Raw genomic sequence first — 27,549 nt, 5'->3', positions numbered from 1 at the left:
TGAGTGTGCAACCCATGCACTCGAATTAGTGTCCATTTTTTCAGCGGTGTTTTTTTCTGTAGTACTATTTTTTCCATTAATTTTTCCCATAGGGATTTAAAAAAAAAAAAACAAGTTAAAATCGTTAAAGTGTTATAAGCCATGAACCAAGCCAACCAGCTACGAGGTGAATCATAACATTGCAAAGTTTGATTTGAAGCAAAAAAAGTACTTGAAAATCTGACAAAATACAAAGGTACAAGACTGTGAAATGAGGGAAAGAACTACAATTCCATGAAGCGTTGCGATAGGCATGATTAAATTAAAAACAATGGAGAAATATAAAACTATTCATTTAAAAATGCTGACTTCAAATATACACCGATCAGGCATAACATTATGACCACGTTCCTAATATGGTGTTTTGCTGCCAAAACAGCCCCGTCGAGGCATGGACTCCACTAGACCTCTGAAGGTGTGCTGTGGTGTCTGGCACCAAGATGGTAGCAGCAGATCCTGTAAGTTGTGAGGTGGGGCCTCCATGGATCGGACTTGTTCCGCACATCCCACAGATGCTTGATTGGATTGAGATCTGGGGAATTTGGAAGCCAAGTCAACAGCTCAAACTCGTTGTTGTGCTCCTTTTTTTGTGGCAGGGCACATTATCCTGCTGAAAGAGGCCACAGCCACCAGGGAATACCGTTTCCATTAAAGTTACGTGTCAAAGTAACATTCACATGGATGGCAGGACCCAAGGTTTCCCAGCAGAACATTGCCCACTGTTGGCTCTTTCGGTGGTGGACAGGGGTCAGCATGGGCACCCTGACTGGTCTGCGGCTATGCAGCTCCATACGCAACAAACTGTGATGCACTGTGTATTCTGACACCTTTCTATCAGAACCAGCATTAACTTCTTCAGCAATTTGAGCTACAGTAGCTCGTCTGTTGGATCGGACCACACGGGCCAGCCTTCGCTCCCCACGTGCATCAATGAGCCTTGGCCGCCCATGACCCTGTCGCCGGTTCACCACTGTTCCTTCCTTGGAGCACTTTTGATAGATACTGACCACTGCAGACCGGGAACACCCCACAAGAGCTGCAGTTTTGGAGATGCTCTGACCCAGTCGTCTAGCCATCACAATTTGGCCCTTGTCAAACTCACTCAAATCCTTATGCTTGCCCATTTTTCCTGCTTCTAACACATCAACTTTGAGGACAAAATGTTCACTTGCTGAATAATATATCCACCCACTAACAGGTGCCGTGATGAAGAGATAATCAGTGTTATTCACTTCACCTGTCAGTGCTCATAATGTTACGCCTGATCGATGTATATAAACAATATGTTTTAAGTTTATTGCAAAATATGCGTATATGTACAAATATTTTGAGATTGTAAGGAGATTGACTCGATTGCGTAATTCGCAGTGCTTCATTGCAGTGGGTGGAGCTAAGGAGATCTTTTGGTGTGTATATCTTGTGGAGACTCTGACTGGTGGAATTTTCTGTACAGCATCATGGGTAATGTAGTTTTACACCATGAATCATGCTATTAAACATGATTATTTTAAAACTAAGTTGAAATAGCGCTGGCTGAGGGCTTCAACAGAAGCAAATAATGCCACTGACTAACAACTTCGGAGCTCTATGCACTGTTAGGCTTTTGTCGAAATTAAATAGTGTGCGACAGAAATAGTTTTGGCAACAGCTCCATAGTCCTTCCACAATATCTGCAGCAGTGTCTGAATTTGCTCACTACTTTCTCATGTTGTGAACTATATATAAAGACGAATGAGGGCATATGGGGACAAATTCACAATGACATTCACACTTCACCTTGAGAAAATTTTGAATTGATAAAGTTATATCACAACAACATGAGTCATAATCAGGTGGTCAGGCACTTTATCTAAAGCAGCTTACTGAAGGCCATAATGGTCATGACTCATGGCTTGTTTCTTGTGACTGTAGATCCAGCAACCTTCCGTTTAAAGCCCTGAGCTTCAGTCATGAGTGTTTTTCTTGACACAAACTGAATGACAAAATGTTTCATAATATATTTCTGCTCGTACAAAACTATTCACACTTATCAGAAAAGCCTTTTTTCTTCACATTACTCTTCCCTATCACTGCATTTTTCTTGTTAAATAACTAACGCAAAACCAAGAAGCGGCGTTTATGGAATGTGTTTGGATAATGAAAAATATGCTATAATCTTGAATTTTAATCATAAGGTAATTTTATTTTTCCATAAAACTGACTGGGCCATCATCTCGGCAGTGAAACAAATAGTATCTATTCTAGATCTTTTTGCATGTGAATTGTACAACCCCACTGCCAAAAACTGACTCAAATACAGCAAACAGATCTTTTTTAGCATTTTTTTTTTGTACTTCCTTTTGTCTCAAACTATGCACCATTCTTGAAATAAAAGAACAGACCGATTTGAACATATAAACCTTTGATATACTTGTTATCTAATATGTAATTGCTTTACAATATGCAATACACTTAAGAAGGCAGTGCAAAATAATAAAAATATTCATTTCGGTTTGAGAGAAATTAATGTGTAACCTGATCAGTCTTCTGCATTTCAAAGAGTCAAGCTTGATGTTTTTGTGTCTTTAGCCACTATGGTGTGACTGTGTACAGGCAGCGCTAGACTATATGAAACTTCACACATCGGTTGATTTGTCATGTCTGTTTTTAAGTGCTTCTTGTTTTTTAGGGTGGTTGAATTTTTAAAAATATGAGCTTGACAACTTCTGTTTATTAATGAATTTGTTTATTTACATCTGAATAGAACTTGTTTTTTTGTTACATTTAATGTAACAATACAATAAAGACATTAATAATTACACTTTTGCTTTGATGGTTCACTTTAGACATTCTACTAACTATAAGTAGCTACATGTCAACTAGCAGTCATTAGAGTATTAGTAGACTGTTAGGTTAGGGTTCAGGTTAGTTGACATGTAGTTGCAAAGTTGTGTTTGATTTTCCACACTTTGGTTCTCCTTGCTCTTTGTCATTTTTTCTTTTAGGTCTCCATTTCTGTTGTCCTCTGTCTGCTCGTATTTAACTCGTATTGTCTTAAAGGGATAGTTCACCCAAAAATGAAAAATATCCCATGATTTTCTCACCCTCAAGCCATCCTAGGTGTATATGACTTTCTTCTTTTGGCCGGACACAATCGGAGTTATGGTAAAAAATATCCTGGCTCTTTGTAGTGGGATTGAATGGCGCCCGAGTTTTTGAAGTTCCAAAAAGCGCATCCATCCTTCATAAAATACTTCATATGACTCCAGGGGGGGTTATAAATGCCTTCTGAAGTGAAGCGATGCGTTTTTTTAAGAAAAATATCCATATTTAAAACAGCCGTATGCGAGTCTAGCTCTGGCGGAAGAGTGACCTCTGACCCGACGCATGAAGTATTGACAAACGCAGAAGCGCAGAGGATAGAGCAAAACAAAACACCGGTCACGAATTAGAAGTCTAAAACGAAACTTTTTAAAGAGAAATGTTGGTGGATTTCGTGATAAGAGAAGAGGAGCTTGAGTTTGTTGGCCATCCATATTTGTTTGAGAGGCGTCCAAGCTTAGGATACTCCTACATCCTATGTCATGTGTTGGGTCAGAGGTCACTCTTCCGCTGGAACTCTACTTGCGTTCGGCCATTACTGTTTATTAACCAATTATTATCAAATCTGGGAAGAGCCAGGTTTTTTTTTTTTATATAACTCCAATTGTGTTTATCTGAAAGAAGATAGCCATATACACCTAGGATGGCTTGAGGCTGAGTAAATTATGGGATCATTTTTATTTTTGGGTGAACAATCCCTTTAACACAACGTCAGATCTCTTCTTGTCATCCTCCTCATTAAAGGCGAATGATTTAAATATGTGTTTGGTTTCATTTCCTATTGCATAGATTAACAAACTGATTTGGGCTGTGTTTCCCAAAAACATTGTAAGCCTAAGTTGATCGTAAAAAGACCATTGGTGGCAATTGTTCTACGATCAAATTAGGCTTACAATGTTTTTGGGAAAAGCAGCTCTGGACATCACCGTCTTTTTTATCCAGTTTTATTGCCATCTGAAAATGCTGAAAACATTGCTTTCAGTCAGCCCACTCATTTTGATGATCAAATGGAAAACACTTGAATGTAATTACTTCTAATGAACACACTTGTCTGAGTTACTCTATCATCAACGGGAACCGTGAACACACACACAGAATCCCGAATGACCCACTAACTGTGTTGTCACAACATAATCATGTTTTCTTAAAGGCATACACCCATTTCGCAACAAACATAATTGCTTTGGTTATCATAACATCGCACGTGCAGCAATGTTTACACAAGATCCAGACAACCTACATGTATGCTTATGTATGTGTGAATGTTGAAAACAAGAATGTCCATAATTAATGTCCAACGATGTGATGATCTTATAATAAGCAAAAAAAAGTTTGCTGGGCAAAGAAGGTTTTGTAAAGATAAATGGCATATATTACCTTACAGATCAACACATCTCTTTGACATAGTTTTTACCTGGAATTTTTACAGTAACCGGTTTCTCAGGTAATTTTTGTACCCATCTTCTGTACTTCCCCTTTGTTACATCAGAGTTCTTCCGTTTTCTCTTCCTTTATAAGCTGATAGTACAGCACTGTTGTCAGGCTCTTTTCTATATTCCTTTCATAGACACACACGCGCAGACATGGCTCGACTAGATGTCACCGAAACCTTTCACAGCATCATGTTTCCTGGGCACCTGCATACCCAAGACTCCCTGAATTATGCGACCAACTTTAAGTTCCAGGACACAGATATCGTAATTGTCACTTATCCGAAATCAGGTAATATGCGTCATCTTTAGTTTCTCTTTTAATTGGGTTGTGTACTTAATTTATCTCATTTTGTGCAGTAAGCTACCTTTTTCACAGGCAAGATTATTATTCATTGCTTTCCCTTGGCTCATAGGAACCACATGGATGCAGGAAATCATCACTTTGGTTTTGAGTAAAGGGGACCCAATAATAGCCCAAACTCAGCCCAACTGGGCCCGTGCCCCATGGCTTGAGCAGTACTACTGCTCTGAAGTTCTAAATGCCTCTAAAGGGCCTCGCATTATTACTACACATCTGCCTTATCACCTGCTGGCACCGGCCCTCAAACAGTCCAAAGCAAAGGTGAGTAGATAGGCAAGCTGCAAATTGTTATATTTGGATGGGATTAGTTTTCCCAGAGGATGTTAGAGAAATGTGTTTCACGTGTACTTTGTGATTTTAATCCCATCTCAATCTGCCATGTCTGTGTTTTTTTCTCACACAACCTCAGTAAAAAATTCCAGAGGAAATTACCTACTGTTTTTTTGGCAAACTCAACGGTCCTCTGAGAAAACTAATGCTCCTCATTGTGTGTGTTTTTGACCCACCTGAGCTACTGTTTGAACACCAATCTTCTGCATGCTTTCATTGCATTTCAATATGGATGTTATCCGATGAAAAAATTAAATATATATCTGTGAACAGCAATTATTGGGGTTCAAGCGCTTTAAGGCCTTTAAGCACGTGTGTAAAAAAGGTATTATGTTTTAATTAGCAACTCTAACCATCTCCATCATAGATGGAAAAGACCATTTACAGCCAATACAGGCAATTTACCAAAGAAAATATATCATTTTTAAAGATTTTTAACAGTTATCGAGGTTGAGCCAAAAACCTATATGACTAGTTTGCCAAAGTTGGTTTTTAAAATAGTCACCGATATTTAATGAACGATTCAATAGACAGTGGCAGTTCTAGAGGCAAAGTTGTTTAGAATGAAGAGTTCTACCATGTGGTATGAAAAATCACACAATATTCAATTCTTTACGCACATGGAAAACACAAAGGCACCTGTTTGTGTCTGTTTCTGTATTTCCCCTTGTTAGTTTCCATGGTTATTGATTACCTGCACCTTGTGTAACCCCTCCAGTTCTACTCGCCCCGCTCCGAGCGGGATTGTCGTTTAGAAAACTAGTCCCATCCGAATCACCTAAACTTTCTTTGCAAGTGACAAATGTTTGCCTTTCCTCAGGTTATATATGTGGCCAGAAATCTCAAAGACGTGTCCGTTTCATATTATCACTTCCACAAGGTGGCCAAATTTCTGCCTGACCCAGGGACTTTCTCTGAGTTTCTGAATGCTTTCCTGGAGGGTACAGGTTAGTTGATGTTTACATTATTAGTCAGTTATTACCACCAGTTTGAGTTTTCACCAATTGTATGATATGCCATTTTTCTTTTCCTTTACAACCTATTATTATCAATATTTATGGTGCCTTTTATTCATCAGTGCATTATGGCTCTTGGTTTGACCATGTCAAGGGCTGGACCAGTCACTCACAAGATATTGAGAACTTTCTTTACGTCACATATGAGGAAATGTGGCAGGTAAGATCATTAATTTGGTGACCACATATAGGACTATAGATACTTAAAGAAGCAGTTTCACTTTGCAACATTTCAATTTTATCAGGACCTTTATGGGGCTCTTCAGAAAGTGAGTCGTTTCCTGCAGTTCCCTTTAGCTGAGGATGAGCTGATCCTTGCTCAGAAGCACTGTAGTTTCAATAGCATGAAGGAAAATGCCATGGTGAACTACACCCTCATCCCTCAGGAGATCATGGACCACAGCAAGGGCAAGTTCATGAGGAAAGGTATGTAAATAACATTAGTATAATCATTTATTGATCACGAGAGAATAGCAAATGGACTTGAATGAATATTTTGACACAAGCATGATGAAATGTATAATTCAGTTGGAAAAACAAGTAAACATTAGCTGCGTTTACATGAACCCTAATATTCTAGTAGCACAGTTGGAATAAAAAAGTCACATGTAACCACGTCAATCGAAATGAATTAGCCAAATCCGATTCAAATTTCATTCGTATTGTAAGGGTTTAAAAGTTTTCTATTCTGATCGAGAGGACATGTAAACACTTAATTGGGTTGAAAAAACTAAACTGGAAAGTACTGCACATGTGCAATAATGAAGAAATGGCGTAATGACGTATGGCGCGTGGAACGAGCTGTTGTTGTTGTTGAATAAAGTGTCATAAATGACTGTCGTTTCATTCTAGAATTCTCCTTCCACTCATCGTCTGTGACGTGGAGCATGACAACGTCCCACCAATCCTTGTTTTGGGTGCAGGAATGGGCATTTTTACTGCTTGATAAATATAAGCAGCACGGCACAACGGTTCATGTGCTCGTCATCTCCTAATTAGGACCCAAAATAGATAAATATTAAGGGCCAGATTTACCTAATAGTTTGCGCCAGTGCAAACCCTCGTTTGGTGTTAAAACACTAATGTCAGGATTTATTCATAAAGACACGCAGTGTAAAATTAGCGTTGAAAAGGCATAGACAGATATTTTTGCGGCTGACCTTATTGCATATGCATTTGTAAGAGTTTCCATGTCAGACGCAACATTTATGGGAGGAGAGTACCCCGCTAGAAATTTTACGTTCCCAGAACATTCTCAGAACGTCCCCGCTGGTGTCAAGGATGTTGCCTAGTATCGTTCCCAGAAAGTTCTGAGACGGTCACAATGTGGAGTTCTTTAAAGGTTTGGGGGACGTTATTTGGCAGGATGTTCTCAGAACGTTTATGGGACCATATTTTACATGGAAATTTTATGCTCCCAGAATATTCTCAGAATGTCCCCACTGGTGTCAAGGGCGTTCCCTGGTAGCGTTCCCAGAACATTCTGAGACAGTCATTATGTAGAGTTCTTTAAAGGTTTGAGGGACGTTATTTGTTGGACCTTCAGGACGTTCTCAGAATGTTTAGGGGACCACATTTTATTTGGAAATTTTACGTTCCCAGAACATTCTCAGAACGTCCCCACTGGTGTCAATGATGGCGCCTGCTAACGCTCCCAGAACGTTCCGAGATGGTCATGAGGAGTTCTTTAAAGGGCTGGGGGACGTTATTTGGTGGACCTTCACAGAACATTCAGGATGTTCTCTGAACATTTAGGGGACCATATTTTATTTGGAAATTTTACGTTCCCAGAACATTCTCAGAACGTCCCCGCTGGTGTCAAGGATGTCACCTGGTAACGTTTCCCAGAATGGTCCGAGACGGTGACAATGTGGAGTTCTTTTAAGGGTTGGAGGACATTATTTGGCAGACCTTAGGGGGACATTCAGTATGTTCTGGGAATGTTTAGGGGATCAATACTATAGGACGTTCCCTCTAGGTCTCTACACTACATTCCCATAACGTTTGCAGGACCTTTAGGGGACCAACCTAAAATGTTATTTTTTTGGAATGTAATTTCTCCTACGACAAATGTCAAATTGTCTTAGTTTTCAAGACAAGCCGTGATCAAAATTAACACTAGAGATTTCTTCAGCCACTATTTCATTCCCGTTTTCATGCGCGCATCCGTTTTTAACGTGTCTTGACTGTCGAACAGTCTGACATAAATGACAGCTGAGATCCCACAGTGTGACATGAGGATCATGTTCGTACAATCTGACAAGCAACAATTGTAAAGGACTGTTATATATCGCACAGTGTTCACCCGGCTTTAAACCAGACGCTAATTTGCATTTCTGTTGGCAGATTGTGTTGGTCATTACGGAAAGGATCCGGCTGTGTCTATGTTCTTTAATTTGTGCATCGTCAGTGGATCACGCGCAGAACTTTCCAATCCCACCCTTTTAAGGGATTGCGCTCTCACGCTAATTTGCCCCGTTTAGTAAATCTGGCCCTAAGTCTGCTCTTTAAAACAAAGAAAAGAAACAATGTAGGAGAATGATTAGTAGGCGCAAACAGCGAGAAACTATTTGAGCAGTGTGTGCATGTCAAAAAAAATCTCTGATTTGAAGCTTGTGACATAAACACGCACATCGACCAGTTTGCTTTATTTGGGGTTCATGTAAACACTACGTTCGGATTGATCATTAATGAATTAATTCCAACTGAAACAAAAGTTGTCCATGTAAACGTGTTTCTGTGTCAAACTTGTGATCACTTTTTCATAATCATCTGAACACTATAATCCTTATATCTTTAAGGTAAAGTTGGAGACTGGAAGAACATATTCACTGAGGAGGAGAGTTTTCTCGCTGATGACGTCTACTCTTCACAGATGGCAGATTCCTCTCTGATGTTTATATGGGAATGCCCTAGGGAGACTTAGGCCTTGGATAACCATTTATAATCACCATCACCCAGATAGAGATATGTTAAGATGTTGTATTTATCGTTATCAGCGTTTTATGTTTCTTATGTGGATTTCGCCATCTTATTCAGATCTTATTCTTATATAACCACTCATCACTGCCAATATGCTTCATTATACATTTATTAATGTTCCTAATATTTCACACTGAAATGCCCTGGCGTGAATAAGCTGAAAAAAATAAGGTTTCAGCCAGAGACCTTCAGAGAAATGTAGCAATATTTATGTAATTTATTAGTATTAATTTTATATTTTTGTTTGATGCAATATAACTTACATTATAATATTATATGAACAAAACCAGTCATGTATATCAGATGAGTGGAATTATATTCTATATTGTTTGACCTGTTAGAGATATATTTTTTTCAAAGCAAAATAACGAATTTAAAAATTTAAGAATTTAAAAATTTAAGTGTGATTTTGTGTACTAAAGCAATGTAGAGCTTTGAAACAATGATTTTTCATTTTGCTTTTATACTATTATCATTAATGTGCAATGCTATTGTGAAGCAAAAACATCACAAAATGTACATAAACCTACTTGACAACCTCTGCTCTTATGCTAATTGTGGTCATTTTGAACCTACTATCAAGTGAAATTACATTCCGATCATGACAGTCGTGTGACGATAAAAACGGTGGCACGAAAAACTGACACTCTCAAGCGTGTTCAGCAGAAGAACTTGTTGAGCTCATTAGATGTTCTTGTGAGCGTGAGGCCCATCTAAAAGGCCAAATGCTCTTTAACGAAGAGAGTGAAGTGTTTAGAGACCGAGTTTCTGCACCTGTGCTGCACTTGAAGCGATGGATGGCACTTGAAATTTGCATTTGGAAGGAAGAAGCAACATTTCAGACTCTAGCTGAGTCTGCCAATCTCATATGTAAAAGACATCATGTTACGCTCTGTACAGCTGTGGCCAAAAGTGTTGGCAGTGGCAAATTTTGTGTTTTACAAAGTTCATTCACAGTAGCTATGTTTCCACTCAAAGTTGTGAATTTAACTCATGCGCAGAATTGGAATATCGCATTTAACATTTTCGAAAAAGGCACCATTTCCATCCAGTGAGTCGAAGAGAACAAAATCGTCACTACCTGATAACCTGGTGCCAAATATCACTAAGAAAATTAGGAGAAACCACTGTTGAAACAACGTTTACGTAATTCAGTGTTTTCTGAGGCGAGACTTTTATTATGAAAGACATGCGTAAAAGCTTTGACACTTCTGTCAGACACAGGTTAAGTGCCTGAGAAAAACTTTTTGTCGTGATTCGGTATCAGCAGTCAGATATTGTCAGGCAATATGTCAGTGTCATTATTCTAATGTTGTTTTCGTAACTTCTTACAAAATAAAAAGTCTCTCACCTGAGAAAAACTAGCTTTCCTGTTCTGTCGGCCGTTAGGAATAGTGATCATATTAAGCTCCTCATCAACAGCAATGATATTGGAGAACTATGAAATATGAAGCAAAAGACTGCGCCCTTAAGTCACGACTTCAAACCACAACTCACGACTTTGTAGCGTTCCAGGCAAGTCACGCCAAACTGCCTGTACACTTGCATAAACACCATATCCGTAAGGGCTGCCATTGTTGTTTCGCGGGCTATGTGATGTCAGAGCGGCGCGGAACTGGGAGTACATCGATCTAGGCCCTGTCCCAAATGGCACCCTAAACACTCACGGCCTTCCTACGAGTCCGCACTTTCGTGACGTAACGTCGCTTTGACTGCCTGGAAGAAGTCTGCCGCATCGAGGGCGCATATCGGCCGCAGAGGGGGCGCTCGCGAGCACCCTTCTGAAGCCTAAAATTTACGAATGGGACACCCTACGGTCTCGTGGCCTTAACGGACACGCGCACGCGGCAGCCATTGTAAATCCACAAGACCGAAAGTGCATAGAAGTGTGCCATTTGGGACAGGGCCCTAGTATGAGTTCACGGGTGGGAAGTCACGGGTTTGACTGCCGCTTCAGTGCACTTTCACGGGTAGAGAGTTGGAAAAACATGGGTTATGGGTTTCCTGGAACACGGCATTAGACACATCTTGGAATAGTTCAGAAGATAACAATATTGTTCTCTTGTCATCTGCTATTGGTGAGCTACCCGGATCATTTTGTAGATTCACTCACATTATAAACGTCAAATTATATAGATTTTAATATAAATTCTTGCACTTTGTTAACCCTAGATAGTGATGATGGAAAAATAAAGGGAAAAGGTTGTTTTCAAACTAAACATATTATTGCGTTAAACAGGCATTTTTGACCGTTGCGATCTCGTTTGCTTTGTCAGTTTCTCGCGCCGTGTTTTAAAACGCCGTCAAGTTAAAACGCCATTTTGTTTGCATTTTAAAAGCACAAGCGCATTCCTTCATTTAGCTCACTGCAGTTTTAAAGCCCTCACTATCTGTTATAATATATACTTAGACATAATAAATATGCCTAATGTAGCCTACAGTATGTCTATGGGAGTCTCAACAAGTTTCAATAAACCATTATTGATTTAAAGAGCTGATAAGGTATAATAAAGGTGTTACGCAAAATTGATACTGTGCTTAGTAAATGCGTACATTTTACACGGTGACCTTAAAAATTTATAGTTTAAGGTAAAATGGAAAATTAAATAAGTAAAATACAATAAGGGTACTGAAGTTATTGATGTACTTTTTCTTAGCACCCTCTTTGAACTGTTAAACCCCCCCTTAGCTTCCCCCAAGAAAAAATACTAGAGCAACCACTGGAGCCCTGCTTTTTCCCAGCATGATGGAGCACAAGGCATATCACAAAGCTAGAGATATACTAAAGTGGCTCAGACATAATTGGATACGTGGCCAGTCAACTCCCGGATCTTAATCCCATAGAGAACCTGTAGTCAATCCTCAAAAGGCGAGTGGACAAGCAAAAGTCCACAAACTTTGATCAAATATTATAGAAATTCCTGCTTGGACCACTTAATGAACACGTGGAACAACGTGTAGTGTAAAACATTTCAATATTCAATTGAGGGTGACCTCTGGTGGTGGAGATGTGGTATAACAGGCTCAGATGCCACCTGGGGTTAAAGAATGTTGGTAATCAAGTGGCGTAGCCACTGACTTCCATTGTAGGAAAAAAAAATTACCATGGAAGTCATTGGCTACCGTCAACTGTCTGGTTGCCAACATTCTTTCAAATATCTTATTTTGTGTTCAACAGAAGAAAGAAACTCATACAGGTTTGGAACAACTTGAGGGTGAGTAAATGATGACAAAATTTAAATTTTTGGGTGAACTGTACCTTTAAGGGTTTATTGGATTCACCCCTGTAGAGTTGCTTCAGGAATCTCAGAAAGGAGTCAACTCATCACAAGCTCCCCTTCAGTTTTATTATTTATTGAGATTTTCATAGTTGCATTAGATTTAAATGTCTACATTTAGGACACACTTAAATTGTTAAGTTTTAGGAATACAATTTCCAAAGCATGTGATGAAAGCTACCTTATATAGGCTATTCTATGGATATAGTCTATTGTTTTTATTTTTTTAAACATGATCATTGGTATGCTGCAAGCAATGCTCCTTTGAGAAAACACCATCTTTTTTTTTCTCAGAGAAGATGTTGTTCAGAGCTGTTGACAAGCTACATGCTGCACACAATCTGTTGACTCAAATTAATTAGGATGCCTGGTGGTAAATAGAAGAACTTGATTCAAGGTTAACCTAGCTGTGGCTTGTCAGGATTGCAAAGTATTTGACTCCCTGATGAAAGATGAGAGCGAGGCAGATTTCACATTTACCTGCAGCGTTTCCAAAGCATTTGGGATTTTCAGGAAATTTATCAGTCAATTTACTCTACACGCTCTTTTGGTCTCAGAAAGATATGCACAAGATATGTGCTTATATAACCTTGACAGCTCTGCTCTTAAAGTGTTCTTTACAGAAAGTAAAGTCTAGTTGACAGCATAAGGTGGTGAGTAGCATTCTGCAGCAGAGCTTTACATGTTTAATGAGCTAAAATGGTATGTGAGGTGCTTTCCTAGATTAAAAAAAAATGCAGCCAGTAAGGAAATAAACCATTTTTATGGAATGTGCTGTTAAACATTTTATTACATAATTCAATATCACAATTTAGAATTTAATATCACTATTGAATAAAACGTAACCCTGAAATCAGCAAAGAAGCAAATTAGCAAATTTTATTTCCATTGTTTAATACAATTGATATTTTAAGAGTCCCATAGTTAGCTAATTTATCACAGCAAATGCAGTACTGTGTTGTCCAGTGCATTGTGAGTTATATAGGGGATAAATATTATCTATTGTATGGAATAATTGATGAAAGACATGTCTCCACTTCCTTACACTGTAGAAAATGAAGATAAAAATATCCCAGAAACAGTTGCAACCAATTACGTCATTTGGAGGTGTAGCCACGGTATCAAAGTCCCACCCACGAGCTACTTTAACACTGTTGCCATGGGTTGTTTTTCATGTCCACGGGTTGAAGCGACCCCAAATAACATGATAGCCCCTGGAATGCGAATTTTACCAGGGAAACCCCACCAAAAACGTGGATTTTACCCCCCGGAATGCTATTTTTACTGGGGGACCCCCGCCCATGAAATGCGATTGGGCTAGTTTTGAGTAGCAGTTGGGCGGGTTTTGTTGTGAAAACATGCCACACCCCATTTTTATAGCATCAAATAAGTAACTAAAACCAAACTTATTGGACAAACGAACACTTGAACACAAGTCAGCGTGATAAGAACTAGCTACTTAAAATTACAGAAACCACCTTCGGGAAAAAAATGATATGAACTGTAATTTGATTTTTTAGTTTGGCTCACGTCCCATTTGATTACACGGAGAGGGCGGGGTTTATGACCTTCACTGCAGCCAGCCACCAGGGGGCGATCTAAATGTTTTAGCTTCACTTGACAGGATGTGCACAGCACACTTGACAGGGATATGTAGACCTGCAAATGTAACCTTTTTCCCATTCTTTAAAATGCTCTCAAAGCCAGAATTTTTTCCATCATGAATTTGGCATGTAGCATCTACTCACACTCCAGGCAAAAAGACATTAAAAGATTTTTGATCAGCCAATCCGTGCTCATATAGCACGTCACAGAATTTGACAGCTAGCATGAAAAAATTGATTTGATGCTGTATCTTTGCAATGATTTGGTGTATTGACAACAAACTTGGTATATGTCATTACAGGCATGACTTGGGGGTACATGCACAATATTGTCACAACAAGTTTCAATAAACCATTATTGATTTAAAGAGCTGATAAGGTATAATAAAGGTGTTACGCAAAATTTATACTGTGCTTAGTAAATGCGTACATTTTACACGGTGACCTTAAAAATGTATAGTTTAAGGTAAAATGGAAAATTAAATAAGTAAAATACAATAAGGGTACTGAAGTTATTGATGTACTTTTTCTTAGCACCCTCTTTGAACTGTTAAACCCCCCCTTAGCTTCCCCCAAGAAAAAATACTAGAGCAACCACTGGAGCCCTGCTTTTTCCCAGCATGATGGAGCACAAGGCATATCACAAAGCTAGAGATATACTAAAGTGGCTCAGACATAATTGGATACGTGGCCAGTCAACTCCCGGATCTTAATCCCATAGAGAACCTGTAGTCAATCCTCAAAAGGCGAGTGGACAAGCAAAAGTCCACAAACTTTGATCAAATATTATAGAAATTCCTGCTTGGACCACTTAATGAACACGTGGAACAACGTGTAGTGTAAAACATTTCAATATTCAATTGAGGGTGACCTCTGGTGGTGGAGATGTGGTATAACAGGCTCAGATGCCACCTGGGGTTAAAGAATGTTGGTAATCAAGTGGCGTAGCCACTGACTTCCATTGTAGGAAAAAAAAATTACCATGGAAGTCATTGGCTACCGTCAACTGTCTGGTTGCCAACATTCTTTCAAATATCTTATTTTGTGTTCAACAGAAGAAAGAAACTCATACAGGTTTGGAACAACTTGAGGGTGAGTAAATGATGACAAAATTTAAATTTTTGGGTGAACTGTACCTTTAAGGGGTACAGGGTACCACCAGGGGGCGATCTAAATGTTTTAGCTTCACTTGACAGGATGTGCACAGCACACTTGACAGGGATATGTAGACCTGCAAATGTAACCTTTTTCCCATTCTTTAAAATGCTCTCAAAGCCAGAATTTTTTCCATCATGAATTTGGCATGTAGCATCTACTCACACTCCAGGCAAAAAGACATTAAAAGATTTTTGATCAGCCAATCCGTGCTCATATAGCACGTCACAGAATTTGACAGCTAGCATGAAAAAATTGATTTGATGCTGTATCTTTGCAATGATTTGGTGTATTGACAACAAACTTGGTATATGTCATTACAGGCATGACTTGGGGGTACATGCACAATATTGTCACAGCGCCACCTACTGGTGCTGAGATAACTTTTGAATGCCTTGTCCTAAAATCATGAGGATGACCTCCTTAGATTCTTTGAGGCATGCTGAGTTCAACAATATCCAATTTTATTTGGTTGGACATTTTGGGCGTCGGCCATTTAGAATTTTGTCTTAAAATACTATTTTTTACGAACGCACAAACGTATTGTTAAAAAACTCTGTATGATTCATCGAGGCCATGTTCTGAGAGGACCTGTAAAGTCCTCCCCCTAGTGGTCAAGAGATATAATAAAAAAATTATGAAAATGCTTATAACATTTGAAAAATTCAACATGTCATTTAACTTACTTCATTAGATTTGTTGGCTTATGCCGAGTCCTACGATACCAAATTTGCCATATTGTACCATACTTACTGTCTGCCATATTGAATTTTTTATTAAAAACTTACTTTTTCGAACTCCTCCTACAAAATTTGTCCGATTTGTATGAAAAATTTTTTTTGATGAACCCAACCATTGTTTTATACTGCATCAACAAATTTGACTGCGAGCATGCCAAAATGGATATGCGGCTGTATCTTTGCAAAAGTTTTGTGTATTGACACGAAACTTGGTACATGTCATTACAGGCATGACTTGAGGGTGCATGCAGAGTTTCGTCATAGCGTGACCTACTACTCAGAAGTTATAAACCATGTTATTATGTTATAAGTGGTTTAACTGATGTAATTTAAACCACTTTATCCTAACCTCATGATCACAGATGTCCACAAATATTTACTTTTCTTTCCTTATTCGGCTTGACCCTGTAATGGCTGCTTGCAGCTATTTTTTTTTTTTTTTGCCTCTGTCTCATTAAGCACTAAAATTGTACAGTATATTGCCTTTTTTTGTTACAAATACGTATTTAAATGTTAAATGACATTGCCCATTTTTATTCAAACAAAGGTAAATAGTGCAAATTACAAACCAGTGAAACAAATGTATATTTATGAAGCAGTTTTCACTGCATAAAGATCATACTACGGTTGTTTTGAAAACATGTGAGTCATGATGAAAGCACGCCATGCTGGAAATTCTTCTGAATCCCCTCTCATGACACTATGAATCCAGGGCAGGTAGGCAGAAATCTTTGTGTAGACAGCATGCTCTTCCACAGAACAAGCCTTGTCAAAGGAGAGGATGCCCGCAGCATACACTGTACTGGTGTTGGGGTTCAGGAATGCAAGAGCGCCCCCTGCATCACCAAAGCACACGTTTTCCTGGTACTCACTGGGTCCTGTGCAGAACTGTTTGTTATCCACATATGGTGTGCTTGCGAGAACATTTGCTGAGTAGTTACCCTGGCAGAACTGGACGGGCAGAGCGAGAAACTTCAGCACTGGTGCAGGGGTAAAAATTTTCCCCCAGCCCCACCCAGCGATGATGCCTCTCTCTCCTTCCCTCTCTTCCTGATTATCTCCAATCTCAGGGAGGGGGATGGGCATTATAGACTCAGTAAATTTGACTGGCTCCTTCAGTTTGATCAGTGCAAGGTCATTGTCCCAGTCAGATGTGTTCTGGAAGCCTGGATGCAAAAACACCTGCAGGAAAGATGCATTTCAACAATTAATGCTTGCATGTAACAGTTATCTTTTTTATCCTTTTCTTGACATAACTGTACATACAAAATGAACTTGTTAACATGATACACCAGTCCCAAAAATATTTGCAAACTAACTCTTAGAAAAGGCATGAATGTCATTGCATCATATGCATAACTTTAATATTCTGTTTCCTAATGCAGTTACATTGATGCATTTTTAATTGTGGCACTATAAATTATCTGCATACACAAAGTAAAAAAAAGGCTTATCACCCTCCAGCCCTGAAGAAAATGAATAGGGTCCTAGCAGTGAAGGTGCTGTAGCCCATATTGTTATGTAGTTGTAAGTTTTCCATTTATTCTTCCAAAATAGGAGTCTATGGCAGCCCTGTGAACAGTACATGGGCCACCCTGAATAGAAATATGTCCAACTTTGAGCTCTACTCTATATCACCACCATGAGTTAAAAAATTTGATAATCTTTGGGTTTGAACTTTTGAACCCCTTTTTTCCTAAAAAAAACAAAAACAAAGCTATTCGCTATTCTTCCAACAAATTTTGTCAGATTCCTACCAAAATTAGCTCAGATAATAAGTGACAAGACAGAATTTTGATGTTGATCTTTGTTTAAAAAGGTATGATGATGTGTAGTTGATGATTTCGACTTGTAATTAAGCAAGATGCTTTCTGGGCAACGCCTTGATCTATCAAAACAAAACTTGGTAGGCTTCATAAGCACCATGACCTGAGTGCACCTGCCAAATTTGGCTATTTTTGCTCATAACTTTTGAAAAGTTTGTAAGAAGATCATGATTGGTCTCTATAGAGGTTATGCTGAATTCTCCGATACTGAATTTGCCGGGATCATCGGTCCATCATTTTCACATTTTTGTCATAAATTATATTTTTTTAAACACTTTGACATACAGTATTGGCACAAAATTTGGTATATATCAGTGGTTCCCAGTCCTGGTCCTGGAGTACCCTCAAAACTCCACATTTTTGACGTCGCTCTTATCTTACACACTCTTTTGAGATCTTGGAGTCTTTACTAGCTGATGAGTTAAATCAAGTGTGTTTGATAAGGGAGACATCTTAGGGTATGTTTACATGACAACGATGTACTGAAATCTGAAATGTCTATCCTTTGTGTTTTTCACGTACACGTCAAACCCAGATCTGTTATGCATGCCAGGCCAGTAGTTGGCGATGTCACTTTGTAAAGAAACACTACACGCCTATAGAAAGAACACATAAAACGCATGTGCATGACTTCACCGTTTTCACAAATTTCATTTTTATAGTATACACGGTGATGATAATGGTAATCGTTTTCAAAAACTTGCACTTTGAAACCTGTTTTCAAAAGTTCACATTTTCAGGCCTTTAAAACACAGTTGTCGTGTAAATGAATGGCTGAAACGCATAAAAAGTTTTCAGATTTGAGTGACCAGATTTGGGAACCACTGGTATATATCATTAACAGCATGTCCTAAAGTACCTGAGAAGTTCAAAGTTACTGCCACCAAGTGTTTCAAAGATAAAACAAATTTTAACATCGATGCTATTGCTCTTCTACTATCAGACTAACCATAAGAGACATTAGCAGCTAAGTCAGCTGATCAGTTAGCATGCTAACTAATGCTTATTTGTTTTTATATTATATACAAAATATATGGAGATCATGGTTTAGCAAATTTAGCTTAGCAGGCTTGGAATTTGGTGGATTGCATGGATATTTACCTTTTCCACAGCTACTTCCGAAGAAGCATTTGCATCAGAACGTTTGCTGATTCCAAGATAGACTTTTGGGATTAATGGTTCTTGTTCTCTTGTGTGATTTTGACTTTTTCGTATAAATAGATTACGGCCGGCAGTCAGTACCCAGCGCTCAGCTATCAGGGCTCCTCCAGCAAACCCTCCATCTAGTATGTTTTCACTGAGGTACACCATTGCCTGCCAGGGGACCGATGTGGTCAGTGATCCCCCCACCATTCGTTTGGGACGTAGGGCAGAAATCCTGTAAGCTGTACATTAAATGAGAATGAGATCTCTTTAAAGAGCTGTCAGTAGTATTTTTCATGCTACAGATGTAAATAAAACATAAAATGAAATGAAGATTACATGCTTCATAGTTAGATTTGTTAAGTATCCTACAGTAGCAACCCAAACCCAAAGAGGGATATTTTTAAATATGAATGTCATAGAGGCACTGGGGTTGGTTTATGTCATTCATACTGGCAAGTAGCCTTTGGAGTATCATCATTGGCAGCTGCATCAGAACATATGGTGCGTTCAAGTCCTCGTGGGAAATTCATATTTACAAGTTGGGAAGTCGTGTTTACGATGTCAGGTGCGTTCAAGTCACTTTCGTCGGAGTAAGATGGCTTCTCTTAATTAACTACACAAAAATACAGCAAGGTTTTTAAACTCTACTTCTAGACAATGAAGAACAAAGAATATCCATCAGGTGTGTTTGGCTTTTTTATGTTTTTAATTAATTTATGAAGCCACTGTAAACTTTATTGTTATATATTATATTGTTATATTACAATGCTATTATATTTTGTGCAGGCAATTAGTTTATTTTGTTGTGACAATGTCACTGTTAAGTACTGCGGTATTCTGCCACGTTTCTCACTGACACGCCCCCAACTCGCAAAGATCGTTTATGTATATGTTTATCTTGTAAATACGATCTTTCTGACATGACTTGAACGCACCAATTGTATAGACATTGGGATTGGCTCTTTTGGCTTATGCTAGCATATAGGACTTCCAACATGCTACACACTAACAGTGAATAGCTACATGCTAATAGCGATTAGCTAAGTGCTAAAAATCTTAATTTATCAAAACATAATAAAAACAAGTCAAAATGTGTTGGCATCATGCTAACAATACGTTAAATCTTAGCATCGCCTAGCTGCATGCTAAAACATGTTAAAAACATGCTAACATATGCTAACAATGTCTAGTGAAGAATTAAAATATGCTAGCATCATGATAATGATGTGTTAATATAATGCTAAACATATTAGCATTTTGTTAAAACATGCTAATCCTGTTAGCAACAATATGTCAAATTATGTTAGCATCGCTTAGCTGAATGCTAAAACATGTTAAAAACATGCTAACATGTGCTAACATCTAGTGAAGCATTAAAACATGATATCATCATGCTAACAACATTCTAACTGTGTTAGCATAGTGCTAAACATATTAGCATCTTGTTAAAACATGCTAGCAACATGCTAATCTTCTTAGCATCATGCTAACAACATACTAATCATGTTAGCATGATTTTAGCAAAATGCAAATTGTGTTAGCATTACGCTAGCAGCATGTCATGCTGCCTTCACATGTTCTCGGAATAGGCCCTTCTCACAATGACGTCAGTTAACTTCCGCCTATCCGCAAAGCAGTGGATCTGTTGTTCTGTCTTACCTTCGCGCTGGCGACATCTCGGGAAATTGCTTTAATAACTTTAAACGCGAACTGTTTAACGTATTACCAAAAGTATTTATAACGTATTTATTATTTCCTTTCTGTAACTGCCTTGCTTAGGGTTTCCGCGAGCAGAAACTTTAGCAATGTTGTGTCCTTGAATTGCTGTCAGAGTTTTATCACAATGATTGTGTGTCCACACAAATCTGTTAGCCTATTTGGAATAACAAGAAAATTGTCTTTAAAAACAAATCTTCATTTTTAGAAATTGGTTGGCTATGATAATAACGGTATTGTTTCTTGTGAGATTTATTCATGAGTAATGGACACCTGAAAGTAGCACTTCCACATATAATACTCAGAAGAATTAATGGTGGGAAGACATTTTTTACAACATTAGCAGTCTTCATGTAGAAATAGTATTATATTAAACACAATTTTTATTATTATGTATGTCATATTTAAAGAAATAAAACTGAAAAAAAAAAAAATAGACTTTTTGATATTTAAAAAGAATAAGCTTATGTTGATCTTCATTGTACATACAGGCACTGAAATATGTAGTACATTAAACATTAAATGAAAAGTTTTTTCTGGACGTAAATGTCGGAGACGTGCGTTTATTTCACAAATACTGACAAATACATATAAACAGCTTCATCTGCAATAAAGACAGCAAAGTTTGCACGTTACTACGGGCAGAAGAAAGTGTACGGCTTCAGTGAAGGCAGCATTAATCATGTTAGCATCATGCTAGCAACATGCTAATCATGTTACAATCTTGCTAAAAACATGATAAACACGTTAATCATGTTTGCACCTTGCTGAAACAACACCCATATCCCTCTCAGAATATCGTAGAGACATGGGGGTGAGCTTTTTTACGCATAACAGCAAGCACAACATTTTCTGGAATAAAGTATCAGTGGTGCTTGCCCCTATAACATTTTGCTATGTTCTTGCTAAGATATTTTTACAACATTGTTGTTATTGTGATGAACTACACATGTGGTTACTCGGTAGCCTATGATACAAAGAGGGTTTAAAATGCTTTTTGTGTTACATTAAATTCCCTAAAAGCATTTCAGTGATTCACTGCTGTAGCTGTCTACAACTGAGCATTGGTCATGTCTGATGAGGAGGTTGTTTGTTACCCGAAACATGCTCTCTGACTCCGTCCAAAGCCAGAGACGCATCTGGCAGGCAAGTAATGGTGCCCAAGAGCAGCACAGCCACAGAGAGCCTAGAGATAAAAAAGAGTCATCAACGAGGGACATCATTTGAAGGGAATGCTTGTTTGGACAGCTGCTAATTAATAATGCATTATGCATTGCAATGAAATTGCAAATGAAATAGTAAATTTTAAGACAAGATAATTATAAAACATTTAGGGATGCATTTTTTTAAATTACTTTCAAGCCAATACTTGATCACACATCATTATTTGAAACATAATTTTCATTTTAGGGAACAAAACAGAAACTTACCACCTCATGATGAAAACGTTGTCTTTTTTCCTTTTGTGGTCATTGAGATTTCTGGCATTTATATCAGCTCGATACAGCTGTTCCCCCCTTAAAAAAAACAAAAAAAACATCTAAACTCACAGATTACGTAATCTGGGAAATTTATCTGTGTTTGAATATTGACACTATCCAGGTTAAATGTACAAAATTTTTCCAAAGGCAGCGTATGACCTACTCTTTAGTTTGCATTTAAACAAGAGACAGCACCCTTTTGTGATGTTGTAATCCACAGAAAGAAAGAAAAAAACATTTGTATTTGCAAAATGGTGAACATCTTGCGTGAAATATTGATTCACCAAATGGCAGTGCCAGTAAGTCCACATTTTGCAAACCCCAACATCAGTGTTTTGCAATGTGCCATACAATTATGCAATAAAAAGAGACTTTTGATCACTCTAATAAATGTTGACATATACGTTTAAGCACATTAAATTTCCAGAAGCAGACTCTTTGCAATTGACATTAATTGACATGTTTTATGAAAGCAGTAGCTTTCTAAACAACTATATGCATCACAGTGGTATGAAAATACTAAATTGATGTTTGAGAAACATGCTACGAAAAAAAAAAGCAGACCTTGAAACAAAAACTCACAACACCACTGATGACTATTTCTGAACTTGAGAGCATTCTTAAATTATTAAAAGGCTTGGTATTTCTGACTGACCTTGTTCCCCAGATTTGCTCTTTAAAACTTAAAGAGCACTATGTGCATTGTTAAAGAAAGTTATAAAACACATTGAATAAGGGTTTGAGAGATAATTTTGGCTGTAACATGATTTTAAAATATCTAGACAGAGATTCATGCTTGCAAATTTAAAGTGCCACTATTATGCTATTTTAAAGGTTCCTAATTTTGTTTTGAAGGTCTCCTACAATAGGTTTACATCCATCCAAGGTCAAAAAACACTTTAATTTTCTCATAATATACATTGCAGCATCAGCTCTTTTCTCAGTGTCTGAAATGGCTCGATCAAGAATTCAGTCTCTGTAAACTCCACCTTTCTGAGACATTCCTCTGCTCTGATCGGTCAGATGGCTCAGTCTGTTGTGATTGGTCGAACACTTACAGCACATGTCAGAAACCAAACACCCAGTACTATATCTGAATTTCAGCTCCGGATCTTCTTCAGCACTTCATACACAGAGATACGAACAATAACGATGGCGTCGGTTTTACCGTATCAGTTCCAGCCCGAGTCCTCATACCTTGGAAGTGCATCAAAGTAGATTTGCTTTCGCAGCACTGAAAACAGCGTCTTATCGACATATTGACAACATGAACTAAACTCTTCCAGTCTCAGCTACAACTACAGTGTTTGTGGACAGCCAATGGAAGACCATTGACGGGCATTGTGCAAATGTGTTACAAATCTACGTAGGTTCGTGCAGGAAGTGAGACTGGAATTATTGACAACTCGTTTCAGGTGGTTCAGATTTTTGTTGATCTACTTTTTCACTTGTGCAGTCAGACAGATATATATACACTATATTGTCAAAAGTTTTGGGACGCCTGCCTTTACGTGCACATGAACTTTAATGACATCCCATTCTTAATCCGTAGGGTTTAATATGGAGTTGGCCCACCCTTTGCAGCTATAACAGCTTCAACTCTTCTGGGAAGGCTTTCCACAAGGTTTAGGAGTGTGTTTATGGGAATTTTTTACCATTTTTCTAGAAGCGCATTTGTGAGGTCAGGCACTGATGTTGGCGAGAAGGCCTGGCTCACAGTCTCCGCTCTAATTCATCCCAAAGATGTTCTGTCGGGTTGAGGTCAGGACTCTGCGCAGGCCAGTTCCTCCACACCGAACTCGCTCATCCATGTCTTCATGGACCTTGCTTTGTGCACTGGTGCGCAGTCATGTTGGAACAGGAAGGGGCCATCCCCAAACTGTTCCCACAAAGTTGGGAGCCTGAAATTGTCCAAAATGTCTTGGTATGCTGAAACATTAAGAGTTCCTTTCACTGGAACTAAGGGGCCAAGCCCAACCCCTGAAAAACAACCCCACACCATAATCCCCCCTCCACCAACCTTAACACTTGGCTCAATGCAGTCAGGCAAGTACCGTTCTCCTGGCAACCGCCAAACCCAGACCTGTCCATTGGATTGCCAGACAGAGAAGCGTGATTCGTCACTCCAGAGAACATGTCTCCACTGCTCTAGAGTCCAGTGGTGGCGTGCTTTACACCACTGCATCTGACGCTTTGCATTGCACTTGGTGATGTAAGGCTCAGATGCAGCTGCTCGGCCATGGAAACCCATTCCATGAAGCTCTCTAAGCACTGTTCTTGAGCTAATCTGAAGGCCACACGAAGTTTGGAGGTCTGTAGCTATTGACTCTGCAAAAAGTTGGCGACTTCTGCGCACTGTGCGCCTCAGCATGCGCTGACCCCAGTCTGTGATTTTACGTGGCCTACCACTTTGTGGCTGAGTTGCTGTTGGTCCCAATTGCTTCCACTTTGTTATGATCCCACTAACAGTTGACCGTGGAATATTTAGTAGTGAGGAAATTTCACAAATGGACTTAATGCACAGGTGGCAACCTATCACAGTACCATGCTTGAATTCACAGTACCATGCTTGAGCTCCTGAGAGCGACCCATTCAGTGTTTGTTGAAGCAGTCTGCATGCCTAGGTGCTTGATTTTATACACCTGTGGCCATGGAAGTGATTGGAACACCTGAATTCAATGATTTGGAGGGGTGTCCCAATACTTTTGGCAATATAGTGTATATATAGGCTATACCTATCGATGTGTCAGAGTAAAATGGCTCACACACAGTTCAGTATTTACGGGAGTGACAACTGTATAACTGTATTCTATAACCAAACTCACAACAGTAATTTTTCAGGACTCAGAACTGCATTCTCACGTCATACAGTGTGAGAGAGCCGCTCTGCGCTGCACAAACGCGTGACTATTGTGTGTTGCAGGTTTTCATTTGTGGTTATGGTAACTTACAGCAATGGAGATATGAAGATATCTATTTAGATCGTATCACCAGAGCTGCTCCCGTCAGTTTTGTGTTCTACACGCGACTCAAATGCTCTGCTTTCCACCCAGATATAAAAGCTGCTGTCGGTTAATGGAGATTTGATGGGTGGCTCGATTGGACTCTTGTCATCTTAAAGGTGATAAGACTTTTATAGTTGGCTATCCATCTTGAATTTACTGAAGGTGAAGACTGCTCAGGGAACACTAATGTATCGGTACATTGTACTGTACAGAAGTACACAGATTTTATTCCATGTATTTCTCAAGTCAAAAGCCATGGTGCACAGAGAATCAGTTTAAAGGGTCATAAATTGAGAAATCAACTTGAGCTTTTGATATATAAGAGGTCATCGTTTTCATGAGAGTAATACTCATATTACAAAGAACAGCAGTGAAGTCTCACAGGAAGTCTTTAAATTGACTTCAGTTCCACATGAGCAGTTTTTAATAATTACTCGTTAATTACTTGTATGATGCCCTGCAGTGTTGGTGCAGTATAGTGGTCAGAGAGATTAGGGCAGATAATGGAAATGTTTTGAATGTAATTAACTATTAATGACATGCAGTAGCCTGCGCCATCTCACAAGTGTATTAGAGATGGAAGTGGGTCATTTTGGCCGTCATTAGCCTGCAGCCAAACTCAAAATATAACCTTTCAGCTCCTGCTGAAGACCTCACTGCTCCCGTAAAGGACTCAAATTACGAAAAACAATTCTAATTAAGACAAATTGTTAAAAATTCAAAATTCATCAGATTTGTTGGGCAAAGTTACTTTTATAAAGTGACATATTACCTTATTAATACTTCCAAAATTTAATTATCTATCTCAAACACTCAAAATATAATTGAAAATGTGAAAATTCATCAAAGCATTAAGACATGGCTTCATTTCCAAAATGCACACACTTCCAGTACTTCATTCATGTGCTATAACAAAGTGTAAAGTGTAAAAATGTAATACTATAATAAAGAAAAAAATGACCCGTTTAATTAATTTTAAAAAAGTTTATTCATATCTATATATTGCACTTCCATGAATGACAAATTTGGGGAAATGTACCAATTGTGTAATCCCCTTAATAATGCTTGCCAGAATGAATGTTTTTCACCAGTGTTTATTTTTGGGAAAGGCAGAATGTGCTCATACGTAACATTTTGATAACAGGAGAACTGAAAGTCTCCTAGTCTTAATAGGATTACTTTGGCACATTCAGATATATTTTTCAGTCCTGTTCACATTTAATTTAAGTTGCAAGACACTACCTGATCCCAGAGAGGAGAGGTTGTTAATAATTCATGATGATATTAATGTCTAGCCCAATATAGTCAGTTAGTACATTTTCATTTAATCTTTTGAGAATATTGTAAGTGGGGTATTTTGCCTTTCCCTTACTCAGACATGCAGAAACAGCCGTGGTCCTGCAGGAAGCTGTACTCCTGGATTACATTTAAATAAGCAGAACTTTCCCATCCTATTTGCATATTCTATTAGACTGAGCCATATCAAGCACAGTTAAATATGGAGAAGCAGCAGTCTAGACGGTATACTGTTGTACCTTTCATAAAATGCATTTCATAAAATCAAAACCTGAAGCAAAATATGTTTTGTTTAAAATAATACAAAAAGTCTTGGACACATTCAAACTTTGTGGAATATGTTTATTGTTCTTCTATACGCCTCAAACCGAACATCCATGAAAAATTCCTTCAAGACCAGTCGGTTAAAAAGTTCCCTTTTTTTGCATTAAAGGCACAAACTAAAGCAGCAACTGGTGGATCATTATGCAAAAATAGGTCACTATTCTGATAGTCATGGACAATGCAAAAATAAAAAAAAAAAAAAAAAAACTGCTTCAAAGTTTTATTTACATGCATAATGCAATTTCATGATTAATTTCAACTTCAAAGAAATATTTTTGGCACTTGGACAACAAAATACATGTCACAGTTGGTTGCAGTAAAGGAGAGTTGTGGCAGGATCTAATTGCATCAGTCATGCTTATTCACGCTTTAATCAAAACAACAAACATACAGGAGCTCAGGAGAAACACAACCAAACAGCTGAGGGCTATATTATTTTATATATTTTATATGTATTTTTTTTTTATTGATCTTAAGAAGGCTTTTGATCTAGTTGATCCTTATTTATTACCAGATAAGCTGTATGCAGTTGGTTTTTCTGAAAATTCTTTATTGTGTTTTAACTCTTATTCACATAACAGAAAACAAAGTGTTGTTATTCAAGGGAAACAATCTAATTTATTTATTCAAGAAAGAGGCATACCACAGGGCTCAACATTGGGTCCTCTTCTTTTTTCTATTTTCATTAAAGATCTTCCCTTAATTCTTTCTAGAGATAGCAGCATTGCCAAAGCAA

At 38.3% G+C, this 27,549-nt stretch overlaps 2 protein-coding genes across 2 annotated transcripts; one reads left to right on the top strand and one right to left on the bottom strand.

Annotated features, from left to right (window-relative positions):
* Positions 1-4,680: 4,680 nt before the first annotated feature.
* On the top strand, positions 4,681-9,783 carry sult5a1 (sulfotransferase family 5A, member 1). Its single transcript, XM_051899999.1, has 6 exons — positions 4,681-4,842; positions 4,967-5,175; positions 6,065-6,191; positions 6,323-6,420; positions 6,506-6,686; positions 9,062-9,783. Exons 1-6 carry the CDS (start codon positions 4,704-4,706, stop codon positions 9,184-9,186), a joined length of 879 nt encoding a protein of 292 aa, XP_051755959.1. The 5' UTR covers positions 4,681-4,703; the 3' UTR covers positions 9,187-9,783.
* Positions 9,784-16,532: 6,749 nt separating this feature from the next.
* Positions 16,533-22,216, bottom strand: hp (haptoglobin). Its single transcript, XM_051900935.1, has 4 exons — positions 22,138-22,216; positions 21,805-21,893; positions 18,947-19,230; positions 16,533-17,201 (listed from the first exon to the last, which is right to left on the bottom strand). The coding sequence occupies exons 1-4, from the start codon at positions 22,143-22,145 to the stop codon at positions 16,641-16,643; spliced, it is 942 nt and encodes a 313-aa protein (XP_051756895.1). The 5' UTR covers positions 22,146-22,216; the 3' UTR covers positions 16,533-16,640.
* Positions 22,217-27,549: the final 5,333 nt, after the last annotated feature.

This window comes from Ctenopharyngodon idella, chromosome 7 (genome assembly GCF_019924925.1).
Source record: "Ctenopharyngodon idella isolate HZGC_01 chromosome 7, HZGC01, whole genome shotgun sequence".
Taxonomy (NCBI): Eukaryota; Metazoa; Chordata; class Actinopteri; order Cypriniformes; family Xenocyprididae; genus Ctenopharyngodon; species Ctenopharyngodon idella.
Note: the sequence above shows the minus strand (reverse complement) of the source record. Positions and strands in the feature narration are given on the sequence as shown.

Coding starts and splice junctions, on each gene's coding strand:
- sult5a1 (XM_051899999.1), top strand. CDS start 4,704: ATGGCTCGACTAGATGTCACCGAAACCTTTCACAGCATCATGTTTCCT. Junction 4,843..4,966: donor TGTCACTTATCCGAAATCAG/GTAATATGCGTC, acceptor CTTGGCTCATAG/GAACCACATGGATGCAGGAA. Junction 6,687..9,061: donor GGGCAAGTTCATGAGGAAAG/GTATGTAAATAA, acceptor TATATCTTTAAG/GTAAAGTTGGAGACTGGAAG.
- hp (XM_051900935.1), bottom strand. Junction 19,231..21,804: donor AGTCAGAGAGCATGTTTCGG/GTAACAAACAAC, acceptor TTTAATGTACAG/CTTACAGGATTTCTGCCCTA. Junction 17,202..18,946: donor CGGAAGTAGCTGTGGAAAAG/GTAAATATCCAT, acceptor TCTTTCCTGCAG/GTGTTTTTGCATCCAGGCTT.